General features: G+C 39.1%; 1 protein-coding gene across 4 annotated transcripts in view; it reads left to right on the top strand.

Moving 5' to 3' along the window:
• ARFGEF2 (ARF guanine nucleotide exchange factor 2) overlaps positions 1–13,965 on the top strand; it is a 100,904-nt gene that overhangs the window by 81,613 nt on the left and 5,326 nt on the right. For all 4 annotated transcript variants that reach the window (XM_082430782.1, XM_082430781.1, XM_082430783.1 and 1 more), the window contains 7 exons: positions 2,079–2,214; positions 3,061–3,199; positions 3,308–3,362; positions 4,543–4,657; positions 7,578–7,708; positions 11,071–11,239; positions 12,877–13,015. In XM_082430782.1, coding sequence (XP_082286908.1) covers positions 2,079–2,214; positions 3,061–3,199; positions 3,308–3,362; positions 4,543–4,657; positions 7,578–7,708; positions 11,071–11,239; positions 12,877–13,015 — 884 coding nt within the window. The remainder of the gene's footprint in view (positions 1–2,078; positions 2,215–3,060; positions 3,200–3,307; positions 3,363–4,542; positions 4,658–7,577; positions 7,709–11,070; positions 11,240–12,876; positions 13,016–13,965) is intronic.

The raw sequence follows: 13,965 nt of genomic DNA, 5'->3' as shown, positions 1-13,965 counted from the left end.
AGTCCATGGAAAATTCTTTGCTGTTTTTCTCTCTTTAAACAGCACTAAAATGAACATTTTTTCCAGCTATACTTGTACTTATTTCTTTATTTGTTTAGGGCAAGTGGCCTGACTGTCAAGTTTGGGGCATACATGTTACTGAGGCTTTTGATACATACTTCTGAGTTGACCAAATACATATGTAGTCGTTTACACTGCTGTCAGCAATGCAGGAGAGTTCCTGTTTCTCCACACCCACTCCAGCTCTTCATATTTTAGTTTATTTAATCATCAATTTGATAGACCAAGAGTAAAACATTTAAAAGTTTTTTAACTGCTGGCGAGGTTCTGTTATTTTCCTTCACGTCACTGATCATTACATTTCTTCTTTTACAAATTGCCTTTTCATATCCTTAGCCCATCTATTGACTTATTCATCTTTTTCCTATTGATTTATGAGTTTTTTAGTATAAAAATAATATAGCATATCCTTACATAAATTGCAGATGATTTTGCCCACTTGGTTTCTTTTTTGTTTTGGAAAATTTTAGCTTTTAAGTAACCCAGTCTATTAGTTTTTTGCTTTATAGTTTCCACTTCGGAAATCATGCTTAGCAACCTTTCCCTTTTCCTTAATTTATAAATCTCTCTGTATATTTCCTTTGGTAATTTCATGACATTTTTATTTTTTTTATTTTCAGCTTTCTGAGATATAATTGGCATAAAGCACTGTATAAGTTTGAGGGGTTCAGCAGAATGACTCAATTTACATGTATTGTGAAATGATTACCACAGTCAGTTGAGTTAACATCCATTATCTCATGTAGATAGAAAGGAAAAGAGGAAAAAACTTTTCTTTTTCCTTGTGATAAGAGCATTTAGGATCTATTCTCCTAGCAACTCTCAGGTATACCATCCGGCAGTGTTAACTGTAGTCATCATGTTATACATTACATCCCCAGCACTTATTTATCTTATTACTGGAAGTTGGACCTTTTAACCCCCTTCATCCAGTTCCCCCATCCCCATCCCGAACCACAAATCTGATCTTTTTTTCCTGAGTTTGGTTTTGGGTGTTTTTTGTTTTTTGTTCTTTGGGTTTTATTTTTAGATTTCACATACAAGTGAGATCATACAGTATTTGTCTTTGACTTATTTCACTTAGTGTAATGCCCTCAAGTTTCATCCATGTTATTGCAAATGGCAGGACTTTCTTTTTTATGGCTGAATAGTATTCCATTATATGTATATATATCACATTTTCTATATCCGTTCATCTGTTGATGGACGCTTAGGTTGTTGTCATGTCTCAGCTATTGTAAATAATGATGCTGCGAACAGGGGGTTGCATATATTTCTTCAACATAGTGTTTTTGTTTCCTTTAGGCATATACCCAGAAGTAGAATTTGCTGGATTATATGGTAGTTCTATTTTTAATTTTTTGAGGAACCTCCGTATTGTTTTCCACAGTGGCTGCACCAATTTACATTCCCACCAACAGTGCACAAGGGTTCCCTTTTCTCCACATTCTCCCCAGCATTTGTTGTCTCGTCTTTTTGATGATGACCATTCTAATAGGCATGAGGTGATATCTCATTGTGGTTTTGATTTGCATTTCTCTGATGATTAGTGATTTTGAGCACCTTGTCTGTTGGCCATTTGTATATCTTCTTTGGAAAAATGTCTATCTAACATCATTTTTAGTATTTAAATCTTTGGTGTAAGGTGTGAATATTTGGCATTAATAAAAATTTTTTGGAAGTATCACTTTGAATGACTGTTAATATTCTGTCATATGGATGTACTCAATTTAATTGCCACATTACTGAGCATTAGTTTATGTCTGTGTTTATAGTATATAAATATCAGTGTTGGTAAACATCTTTATTCATAAACCTTCAGCCACAGATCTTTGATTATTTCTTCAGGGTCCATTACTGGAAGTAGTGTTATCGCATCAGTGGATGTGAACATTTTAAGACAGTTGCTACCTGTTGCTGAATTGCTTTTCAGAACATTTTGCCAATGATATGTGAGAATGCCCATCTCACCGCAGGGAGAGTGGCTTTTAAACATTATCTTTTAATTGTTTTTCCAGAAATCTGAGTGGATGACAACAACTTGCAATCATGCACTTTATGCTATTTGTGACGTATTTACCCAGTTCTATGAAGCTTTGAATGAAGTTCTTCTTTCTGATGTATTTGCACAGTTGCAGTGGTGTGTAAAACAAGGTACTCTTTATGTGGTTAGGCATCATTTTTCTTGACATAGTCCTTAACGAGAGATTAATTCTTTCAGTATATAAAAGCATGTAATGCCAAGGAGTACAATGTATAATTTAATTGGTGAAAATGTGTATTTTTTAAATTTAATTAGAACATAAAAACAGTCTCTCCACCAAGTCAGTTTATAAGCATTTCTTTTAAGGTGGGATATAGTAAATTTTATGTCTCAAAAGATGTACCTTTGTATATTACTATTCTTTCTACTTTTGTGTATGTTTGAAATTTTCTAAAATAAAATGTTTTTTAACTGTACTGTGAGAATCAAGATCAACAGCTTCATCAATGGACATTTTTTATTTTGAGTACTTACGTGTTTATCTTAGTATGTATTACGAAAAATACCCACCTAGCACATTAGACCTGGATCCCATAGATAACTTTGGCTTAGGACAAGGCTTAATTTAGTTAAGTTTTTCAAAGAGTACTCAGTTTTCAAGTAACTGATAAAACAGTTGATACACAGCAAAAATTGGAAATGTAATGTTTGACAGTTTTCAGAAACACTGGTCTAATATTTTCTGTCTTTACCATTTCTCGAACAAGGAGCCAGTTAATTAAGTAGCAAAATGTTGACCTTCTTCCATCCCTAGCAATATAGCATGATTAATAATTCTGCCTCTTTATAGCCTACTTAAACTCTGAAAATTTTACCGTCCGTAGCAATGCTTCGTTAATTAGAAGCCAACAAGCCCAAACAGTTGCATTGTCTCTACCTCACGATAGGAAGCATCAGCAATCAGGTTGGAATCAAAACAGCATTTGAAGTTTAATGATAGATGTTTTATTTTGCAGATAATGAGCAATTGGCTCGATCAGGTACAAATTGCTTAGAAAACTTGGTAATATCCAATGGAGAGAAATTCAGTTCTGACGTCTGGGACAAAACATGCAATTGTATGTTGGATATTTTCAAAACAACCATCCCACATGTGTAAGTGTTAATGTGATTACTGCTGTTTATTTCTACTTTCAGTGGTTATTTTAAAGCTCCGGGTAGCCCTTCACGTTGATTGATTTCCTTCTTTTGCGTTCCCTTTAGTTTGCTGACATGGAGACCTGTAGGAATGGAGGAAGAGCCATCAGAAAAACATTTGGTAGGATTTGTTTTCAGTTGTCTTTTCTCTGATCACATATTATAGTAAAAAATTAAGCAGCCCAAAGGGTTTGTGCTTTTCTGGTGGGAAGTGAGTAGAAAAGGTTATAAGAGCTAAACACTGTGTATGCTCATTAAAATATTTTTTAGAGAGTACAGAAAAGTATTAAGGAAATAAGTCATTTCACTCAATAAAAACCACAAAACACTTCTAGTTTCTTATTTATGTGACTGAGCACACACAACCCACATGTTTGCAATTTGGGCTCACTTTGTACATAATGTATTACTTAACACCACTGTAGGCATTTTTCCATATTCCTTTTTTTTGGGGGGGCCCTCTGCGTGGCATGTGGGAGCTTAGTTCCCTGACCAGGGTTTGAACCCACGCCCCCTGCACTGGAAGCATGGCATCTTTACCACTGGACCCCCAGAGAAGTCCCTCCATATTCTTAAATATTCTCTGAGAACAGCCTCTTCGGTGGCTGCACATTATTGTAATTTATTTAACGAGTTTTCCCTTGTTGGACACTCTCGTCAGTTCTGGTGTTTCACTGTTATAAATATCGCTTTGGTGTCATTATCCTTATTTATTGCCCTCCTACATAAGGAGCACCTTCCTCTCCACCAATGAAATAGTAGTTTTTATGTTTTGTGTAAGGCCCCATAAAAAAGTTCTACTTCAAGTGTCACTTTAAAATACTTTGGTTTACAAGGGGGTTTGTCTAATTAGCTTCTATTTCCAAGTACCTATAAAGCCATTAGATTTTAAAAGGCATTTGGGGTATAGCAACTTAAAAATGAAGCACGTTATATAAACATTCTTTGTTTTTTAACTTTCTGCTGTCAACTTAAAAAAAAAAAAAAGCCTAGCTACCGTGCTCGTTTATTTTTGAACTTGAGCTCATTAAAAATTTGTCACACTCATCATGAACTCATAGTATGTGGAGAAATGCCATCTAAGTTGGAATCAGAAAATGTGAAATTTTAATGGGAGGGAGAAGTAATTGAAATTTGTAATCTCTCCCCTGCAGCCTCTGAGAAGTGCTGCATTTATACTTCAGGCTGAGCAGACACAGATTGAAGTTGGGCCAGCAGTGTTAAAATGGGCTCATCTCTGCCCAGGTACTGACTTGTGGGCCGAGAAATGAACCTTGTGCTTCTCTCTGGTTTACTTCTAGGATGTGGATCTGGACCGCCAGTCTTTAAGCAGCATAGATAGAAATGCCTCTGAGAGAGGCCAGAGCCAACTCTCTAACCCGACCGATGACAGCTGGAAAGCTAGACCGTATGCAAGTAAGACCACTTTCTGTATTGTTTTTGTATTTATTTATTTATTTATTTTAAATAGGTAACATGTTTACATCATTCAAATATTCAGAAGGTGCAGAAAGGTAAACAGGATATAAGCCTTTCTTTCACCCCTGGGCCTCAGTCTGCCTGTCCCTTCCCTCGTGGCAGCCAGTGTCACCAGTTTCTTACATACCTTTCTAGAGACATTTTGCTCATATGCAAGCAAATGCATATCCACATACACAAGCATACAATATGTATCTATATTTATATATGAATTCTCCACTCCTTCTTATACAAATTATAGAATACTATGCATTATTCTTTTTTCACTTAATATAGCTTACAGATCATTCAAAATCAGTACCTAAAGTGCTTTCACACTCTTTTGTACTATTGTGTACATTGCCTCAGGTTGTAGATGTGCTATTATTTGCTTAATTCGGTTCCTACCTGGACGTTTATGTTATTCCTAGTCTTTTTCTGTTATAAACAATACTGCATTGAATCACCTAATACATGTGTTATTTGTGAGTTTATCTGTTCGGTAAATTCCCAGAAAAAAAGATTGCTAGGTTAAAAGAGAAAGTGCATTTGCTATTTTGATAGATAATTCCACATTGCTGCCTATTAAGGTTGTACCTATTTACGTGATCTCTGGGAATACGTAGGTGATATTTGGTATCTTTTGAGTAGTTTTAATTTGCAGTTTTCTAATTATGAGTGAAATTGAGCAGTTTTTCATGTGTTTAAGAACAATTTCTATGAGCTATCTATTCATAATCTTTGTTCATTTTGTATTGATTGTTGTCTTTTTATTGGTTTGGGTGGGGGGCTTTTTATGTGTTAGATATCCCTTTTCTGGATATGAGTTTCAAATTACTTTTACTAATTTGTCTCTTAATGTTGCTTATGGTGTGTTTCCCTGTCTGTCATTTGAACAAATAGGTTTCACAGTTGCTATCAGCCAGGCACAGTACTGTGTGTCCCTTGTGTGTGCTCTCATGTGATCCTTATGGTTGCCCTTTGAGGCGGTACTGTTTTACATTTGAGTGAACTGGGCCTTAGATGACATGACTTGCCAGTATGTAGTAGAGTTGGGATTCAGACCCTTTAGGCTGACTGAGAAATTGGAACTTTTCTGGTATTAGTCTGGTCTTCTTAAAGTTGTGGTCCCCATTATTTTTCTTCATAGCAGTTTCAGCCTCTTCTCAACATGCCAGTTTGTAGGTGTTCCCACTGACATTAAACTTCTGAAGCAGCACATTAGACAAAGCCCGGTGTGGTCACTGTTACCTTTTGAAGGCACAAAAAATATGGAATCCATTCAGGAGGCGCCATGTTGGAGACTGACGGGCTGCTCCTCTGTGTCTGCAGCATAGCCGGTGTCTCTCCAGTGTCCAGGGAGAGAAGCTGTTTCCTCATCAGCCCCTGATAAAGGGGTTGGCTTGTGTGGGAGGGGCAAGTGGGCATTTCTTTAAATGGAACCACTGAGTGCAGCAAGATGTTTATGCTCTAAGAGATGCCTGGGGCTTGAGACCCCTGCCATTCCTCCAAGGAACCGTGCTTTGTTTCTCCCAGGCTCCCATCTCAGCCTCCCTTCTGGGCATGAGCTCAGTGAATAGAGCAGCAGGCAGAATCTCTTACACCACTTGTATTGGTTTTTTTCTTTTTCTTTGTGGTCCAAGATGGTGTCATTGAATTGGCATAAGTTAAATGTAAATCTGTTACAATTCCACTGTATACTTTTTCAATTAAAACTAATTCTGGGGACTTCCTGGTGGTCCAGTGGTTAAGACTCTGCCTTTCCACTGCAGGGGCCATGGGTTCAGCCCCTGGTCGGGGAACTAAGATCCCACATGCCCTGTGGTGCGGCCAAAAAACAAAACTAATTCTGCATGGAGAATTTTTGTATGTATATATATAATTTCACAGTCACTTTCAAAAGCTTGAAGATGACCCAACTCCTTGTTCTTATTTAATGTTTATTTAATATTTTCAACATTCTGATTCTTTAACAAGTTGAAAAGGAAGCTCTACTTTTACTGTAGTCAAATCAGCCAACACTTACAAAGTGCCAGACATGGGCTGTCCCTGAGCCCAGGGATTGAGAAGATGAGACGTTAGTCAGAGTCTAATCAGTAGGCAGAAACCACACCAATAATTTGAACAGGGAAAATTCTACATAAAGAATTGTTAAAAAAAAATTAAAATTAAAATTAAAAAAAAATAAAATAAATTTTTAAAAATTAAAAAAAAAAAAAGAATTGTTAACTAGTCAAAGAGAGCTAACCACTGAAAAAAGTAGGAGAAGACACTGAGGGATATAGAAGCAGAAAATGTGGGAAGCAGCTACTACCTCCAGGGCAGACAGAAAGTGATCCAGGAACTAAGAGCTTAAATAAGCCGCACCCTCCTCCCCCCCACACACCCGCCACCGCCGCCCCTCAAGACTGAGATTCAGCCCTTTGGAGAGTCGGCTACCACAGGAACCTGTAGCCTCTGTGGATAGAGCACAGTCCAGAGCTGGTCTGCAGGAGTGACCCTTCAGGCAGCAGAAAAACGTGCCAGAGGACATGGGACCTGCATCGCTGACTCCCTCCCCATCTTCAGGTCTTTGCTCAGGGAGCTCATTTTCAGAGAGAACCTTTCCTGACCAGCTTGTTTAAACTTGCATCCCCACCTTGACACCATCCCTACCGTATCCCCATCCCTGCCTGATGTCCTCATCGTTTAACGTACTACATCTTAACTTAAGTAGCTTGTTTACTGTCCGTCTCTGCCACGGGAGCAGGGATTTTTGTCCAGCTTATTCACTGTTAATGCCACAGCATCAAGAACCATGCCTGGCACATAGTCGGAGCTCAGTGAATTCAGTACTGGCCGAATCATTATTAGGGTTAATCTTTATCATCTAATATAGATCAGAAACTGTTTGCCAGCCTCCTCATCAAGTGCGTGGTCCAGTTGGAATTGATACAGACCATTGACAACATCGTGTTCTACCCTGCAACAAGCAAAAAGGAAGATGCAGAGCACATGGTTGCTGCCCAGGTGAGAGTGGCCTGAAGAAGGGCACCTGCGGGGAGGTTGTTCAGATGCAGTGGTGTGCTGGAGCCAGTGAGACTGGCTTGCAAGAGCCCAGCATGCTCATTCCTCCCAGGCCCACATTCAGTGACAGGGTACTAGTGACTTAAAATTGGCCACGATGGGAGTATTTACACCGCTGAAATCACCGAACGCTAGAAATCAGGCATTTTCTCCCCCCGCCCTCACTGAGAGCCGGTTTACCAGCATAACACTGCTCGGACTCCACCCCCACCTTGGTGCTTCGAAAAAATGTGTCATTAATCGCAGGGACTGTTCCTTATAATTGATACACAGTTTAACCGTGAATCACTGAGAGGGAAAATATGTGGATAAAGGTACCAATTTTTCCTTCAGGAAGTGCACTTTTTTGTTTTCTGTGTGCAACCTTTTGTAGACACGGTTTGCTTGGAAACAGAATTTGGTGTCCAAAAGTTGGACAGTAACCTTACACCGTGGGCTGCAAACTTAAGTGCTTCTGGGGCTGGGAGATGCTGTGAGTGCGGGCGGCAGGCTGGGCGGGACAGTGGGAACCACCGAGCTTGAGGCCTGCCGGAGCCCAGCCACCTCCAGCTCGGGGGGCAAGTTGCTGTCAGGTGGGTCAAGCTGGGATGGTCTTCCAGTTTTTCAAGAGGAGTCAGAAATCAAGATTTTTCTCATATAGGACATCTCTTGTTTATTAAATACTATAATTATTGATCAGCAAAATACATCTGTTGGCCAGATCCAGCACAAAGGCTGTCCCTTTTTGGTTTTTGGTTTTATTTTTTAAGTATACAATTCAGTGGCTTTAGTATATTCACAGAGTTGTGCAAATATCCCCACTGTCTAATTCCAGAATATTTTTTTAACATCTTTATTGGAGTATAATTGCTTTACATTGTTGTGTTAGTTGCTGCTGTATAACAAAGTGAATCAGCTGTACGTATATACGTATATCCCCATATCCCCTCCCTCTTGCATCTCCCTCCCACCCTCCCTATCCCACCCCTCTAGGTGGTCACAAAGCACCCAGCTGATCTCCCTGTGCTATGCGGCTGCTTCCCACTAGCTATCTATTTTACATTTGGTAATGTATATATGTCAATGCCACTCTCTCACTTCGTCTCAGCTTACCCTTCCCCCTCCCCATGTCCTCAAGTCCATTCTCTACATCTGCGCCAGAATATTTTTATCACTGCAAAAGGGAACTCCCTAACCATCAGCGTCACTCCCCACTCCCTCCTTGCCCCAGCCCTCAGCAACCATTAATCTATCTTCTGTCTCTATGGATTTGTCTGATTCCGGATATTTCATATTACTGGAATCATATAATATGTGAGCTTTTGTGCCTGGCCTCTTTCACTTACATAATGTTTTCCAGGTTCATCCGTATTGTGGCATGTATCAGTACTTCATTTTTATATATGGCTGAATAATATTCCATTGTATGGCTGTACCACATTTTGTTTATCCATTCATCAGCTGATGGACATTTAGGTTGTGTCCATTGTCTGGCTATTATGAATAACGCTGCAGTGAACATTTTTATACAAATTTTAATGTGCACATGTTTTTAATTCTCTTGAGTATATACCTAGGAGTGGAATTGCTGGGTCATATGGTAACTCAGTGTTTACCTTTTTGAGGAATTGCCAGACTGTTTTCCAAAGCAGCTAGACTATTTTATGTTCCCACCAGCGATGTATGAAGGTTCCAGTTTCCTCACATCCTCACCAATGGTTGTTACTGTCTTTTTTTTTTTTTAATTATTATAACCACCCCAGTGTGTGTGAAGTAGTATCTCTTTGTGGTTTTGATTTCCATTTCCCTAATAACTAATGATGTAGAGCATCTTTTGTGCTTGTTGGCCATTTGTGTATCTTTGGAGAAATGTCTATTCAAATCCTTTGCCCAGTTTTAAGTTGGGTTATTTATCTTTTTATCATTGAATTGTAAGAGTTTTTATATATTCTAGTTATTAGTCTCTTATCAGATAGATGTATGATTTGCACCTGTTTTCTCCCATTTTGTACATTGTCTTTTCAATTTCTTGATGGTGTCCTTTGAAGCACAAAAGTTTTTAATTTTGATGAAGTCCAAGTTACTATTTTTTCTTTAGTTACTTGTATTTTTAAAGTTATTTCTAAGAAAGCATTGCCTAATTCAAGGTCACAAAGATTTAGGCCTACATTTTCTTTTAAGAATTTCATAATTTTAGCTCTTACATTTAGGTCTTTGATCCATTTTTGAGTTAATTATTGTATATGATGGGAGATAGGGGGTCTGCCTTCATTCTTTTGCATGTAGATGTTTAATTATCCCAGCACCATTTGATGTAAAGACTATTTTTTCCCCATTGAATTGTTCTGATAGCCATATTGGAAATCTCTTGACCATAAATATGAGGATTTATTTCTGGATTCTCAGTTCTGTTCCATTGATCTATATGTCTATCTTTATGCCAGTACCACACTGTCTTGATTACTGTAGTTTTTTAGTAAGTTTTGAAATAGGGAAGTATGAGTCTTCCAACTTTGTGCTTCTTTTTTCAAGACTATTTTGGCTATTCCATGTCATTTACATCTCCATATGAATTTTAGGATCAGCTTGTCAATTCCTGCAAAGATGTCAGTTGGAATTTTGATAAGGATTACATTGAATTTATAGATCAATTTGGGGAGTATTGCAAACTCTGCCCTTTTGTAACCTCTGGCTTCTAGGGAGGGTTGTGGTCCATTCCTAGAGGGCTCAACAAATATAAAATCCTTAATTATGTCTAATAATCCCTAATTATTTTAGGCAACATGTTCAATAAAAATTTCTAGCATTCCATACCTATTTCTATGGTTTTTCCCTTCACATTTGAAAACACAGTTGTCAATCTTATTAAAGTTCATTAATCACCTGATGAGGCTAAAGATGCCACTTGGGCTTTGCTTAACAATTTCTTTCTTTTCAGTGAGTATGTTTTGAGACTCACACCTTCTATCACATGCACTACAGTTTGATTTTCTCATTTTCCAATTTCTTTATAAAATAAAAAGAGGACAGTGCAATCCTGTAGTGAAATAATTGGAGAAGTATGCACTCCTGTTCATGCAATGAAGGCAGTACTGACAAAACTGAAACTCTGGCCAGCAAAGCCTGCCATCATGCAAGAGCTCAGCATATTCTTTCACCAGCCAATGAGCAGAGTCTAAATGGAAAACATTTCAGGGTACTGAGGAATGAAGTGTACCTTATAGAGAGGAGGACTTCTGGAGAGTTGTGATGATCTCTGTCTGATACCACAGTGTCCAAATCCGTTCCATCTTCTTTACTTAGCTCTCTTATCCTCCCCTCTCTAGCAAGACACGCTGGATGCAGATATCCATATAGAGACAGAGGACCAGGGCATGTATAAGTGCATGTCTTCCCAGCACCTCTTCAAGCTCTTAGACTGCTTGCAGGAATCCCACTCATTCTCAAAGGCCTTCAACTCCAATTACGAGCAGCGGACTGTCCTGTGGCGAGCAGGTAAGGGAGGAAGCACAGCAGATGCGACAGGTGGTCACACTGGTCACCATCCTAAACATTAAAGCCTTTGGAAAATTCCTGGCATGGTACGCACAGCTGGAATAACTTACCAGATATTTCATGCTTGAGGGAGAGAGAAGGGAAATTTCATCCTAGTACCAGGAATATTGTCTGGCACATGGGAGACTCTAAGTAAGTATTTGATGGAAAAATGAATTGGTAGAGTTTAAGTGATCTAGCAAGGGCAAGAAATTTTACATTAGGTTAAGATTGTACAGTTAGGGACTTCCCTGGTGGTCCAGTGGCTAAGACTCCACACTCCCAATGCAGGGGGCCCGGGTTCGATCCCTAGTTGGGGAACTAGATCCCACATGCATGCTGCAACTAAGAGTCTGCATGCCACAACTAAGAAGCCCGCATGCCACAACTAAAAGATTCCACATGCCTCAACTAAGACGTAGTGCAGCCTAAATAAATAAATAAATGTAAAGTTAAGTATGATGATATAAAAAGTGTGGTCGTCTAGGAGCAACAAAAGCATTCGTATATTTTTTTTGAGGCTTTTAGGGGTTTTCTCTCCCACGTGTACAAATAAATATATAAGTCCCAGAAGTGAGTGATATGTGTGTGTGTGTAGACACACATGTATGTGCAGGGGTGATGGTAGGAGTCTCATTTTGTGAACTGTGTACAAAAGTGATACTTTATATAATTCTTGTACTGTTACCATTACTTGAATTTTCCACCAAAATGCCTATTTTAATCCATAATTTTAAAATGTCATTTTTCTCTATAGCTTTAAACTATCTAGGTGTTTTATGTCTTTGCCTGTAATAAGATTTTGCTTAGGGACTTCCCTGGTGGTCCAGTGGTTAGGACTCTGCACTTCTACTGCAGGGGGCACAGGTTTGATCCCTGGTCGGGGAACTAAGATCCCACATGCTACGTGGCGCGGCCAAAAAAAAAAAAAAAAAAAAGATTTTGCTTATAAGAGTGGTTTACACATCTCTGTGGCTGATTGGTATTGCTTTGTTTAAGAAAACGTGTTCTTCAGGGATGAGATACAAAGAAAAGGATACTTACGGAAGATTGTTCTGGCAGGTGTGTGTGGGATGGATTGGCAGAGGGAGAAGGGATGACAGAGACGCACTGAGGAGCTATTTCAGGAACTGCTGTGAAGTTTTCATCTAGGGCAGTGGTCTTTATTTTCAAATGATAAAATGCTCTAATGGAGGGTTTAATTTGGAAGGCTAGAAAAATAAAATAATTATCATGTTGGTTCTCAAAAAAAAAACCAAAAAAAACGTGTTCTTATATGTGGTTTGTGAAAAACATCTAGCAAGTCAGAGACATGCTAGAATTCTTAAGCACTGTTACGCTTGAGAAGATGAAATGAATGGCTTCACCAGCCAGTGAGCAGAGTCTGAATGGAGAACAGCTCAGGGTGTTGAGGAGCAAAGTGTACCTTGTAGGGAGGTTGAGATGTCAGGGCTGCCTTGTCTGGTATCACAATTGAGCCGTGTTAAAAATGTGAGATCTTTCAGTATTTCCTAAAGTAACTCAGTTAGTTTCCCACGTAATTTCTCAGCATTACCCTGGAAGTGTGCACTATTTATATGACTATTTCTGATCTCTAGGTTTTAAGGGCAAGTCTAAACCCAACCTTCTAAAACAAGAAACCAGCAGCCTGGCCTGTTGTTTGAGGATCCTGTTTCGAATGTATGTCGATGAGAACCGCAGGGATTCCTGGGAAGAAATACAGCAGCGACTTTTAACGTAAGAAGAATGATTTCTGATTAAATTTCTTACCTGTAATACACAGATGCTTCATAACAAACTATGATTTGAAAAGAGTAGGAGAAAAATACCTATATGCTGACACCCTCACCAACTGTTTTCCTTTTTGTTTTTTCATCCTATCTGGTTCTTCTATTTCACTTTTCTTAATGCCCTGAGGAGGGCAGTGCTTCATTTCTTCCATTCAACATTGCTTAAAGCACAGAAACATAGGCAGGGAAAAGTGCTCTGAGCTCAGAGTCATCCAGCCTGGATTGAAGTCCTGACTGCGTCCTCTTTAGAGCACTGTCAGCTCTAACATCCCACCATTCCTTCTTCCCAAGAGGAACATATTAGAATCGTGTGGGTACCGGGATGTACTTACTTGGTGTGGAAATGCAGCAGCGGGCCGGCAGCAGATGGCATTGAGAGAGCCCCCTGCGAAGAACTAGATCTTTGCCACCCAGTTTCTTGGGCAACTGTGAGCAAGATGCTGTGTCTAAGCCTCCTTTCGCTCCTTTAAGATTTGTGAAAACATTAACATGCAGTGCTGGCAAACACGAGATAAAGACACTCACTCTCCGATTTCTGGAAATCAGGGGGCATTATATATATATCAAGAGCCTTAAAGTATTCAATCTCTTTCTTTGACTCAGTAATCCACTGTTAGGGAATCAGGATTCCCACACAGAACATTCATTGCAGACTTACTTATAAAGAGAAAAAACTTAAAGCAGCTCGACTGTGGAATGGATAACTACATTGTGGTATATCCTATGATAGAATATTATGCAGCCTTTAAAAATGAAGTTTTGGGGAGTTCCCTGGTGGCCTAGTGGTTAGGATTCCAGGCTTTCACTGCCGTGGCCCGGGGTTCAATCCCTGGTCAGGGAATTGAGATCCCACAAGCCGCATGGCGTGGCCCAAAAAAAATAAAATTTTTTTTAAAA

The sequence above is a fragment of the Balaenoptera physalus genome (assembly GCF_965194825.1).
Source record: "Balaenoptera physalus genome assembly, chromosome: 16".
Classification (NCBI taxonomy): domain Eukaryota; kingdom Metazoa; phylum Chordata; class Mammalia; order Artiodactyla; family Balaenopteridae; genus Balaenoptera; species Balaenoptera physalus.
This window is presented reverse-complemented; position numbering and strand designations above follow the sequence as displayed.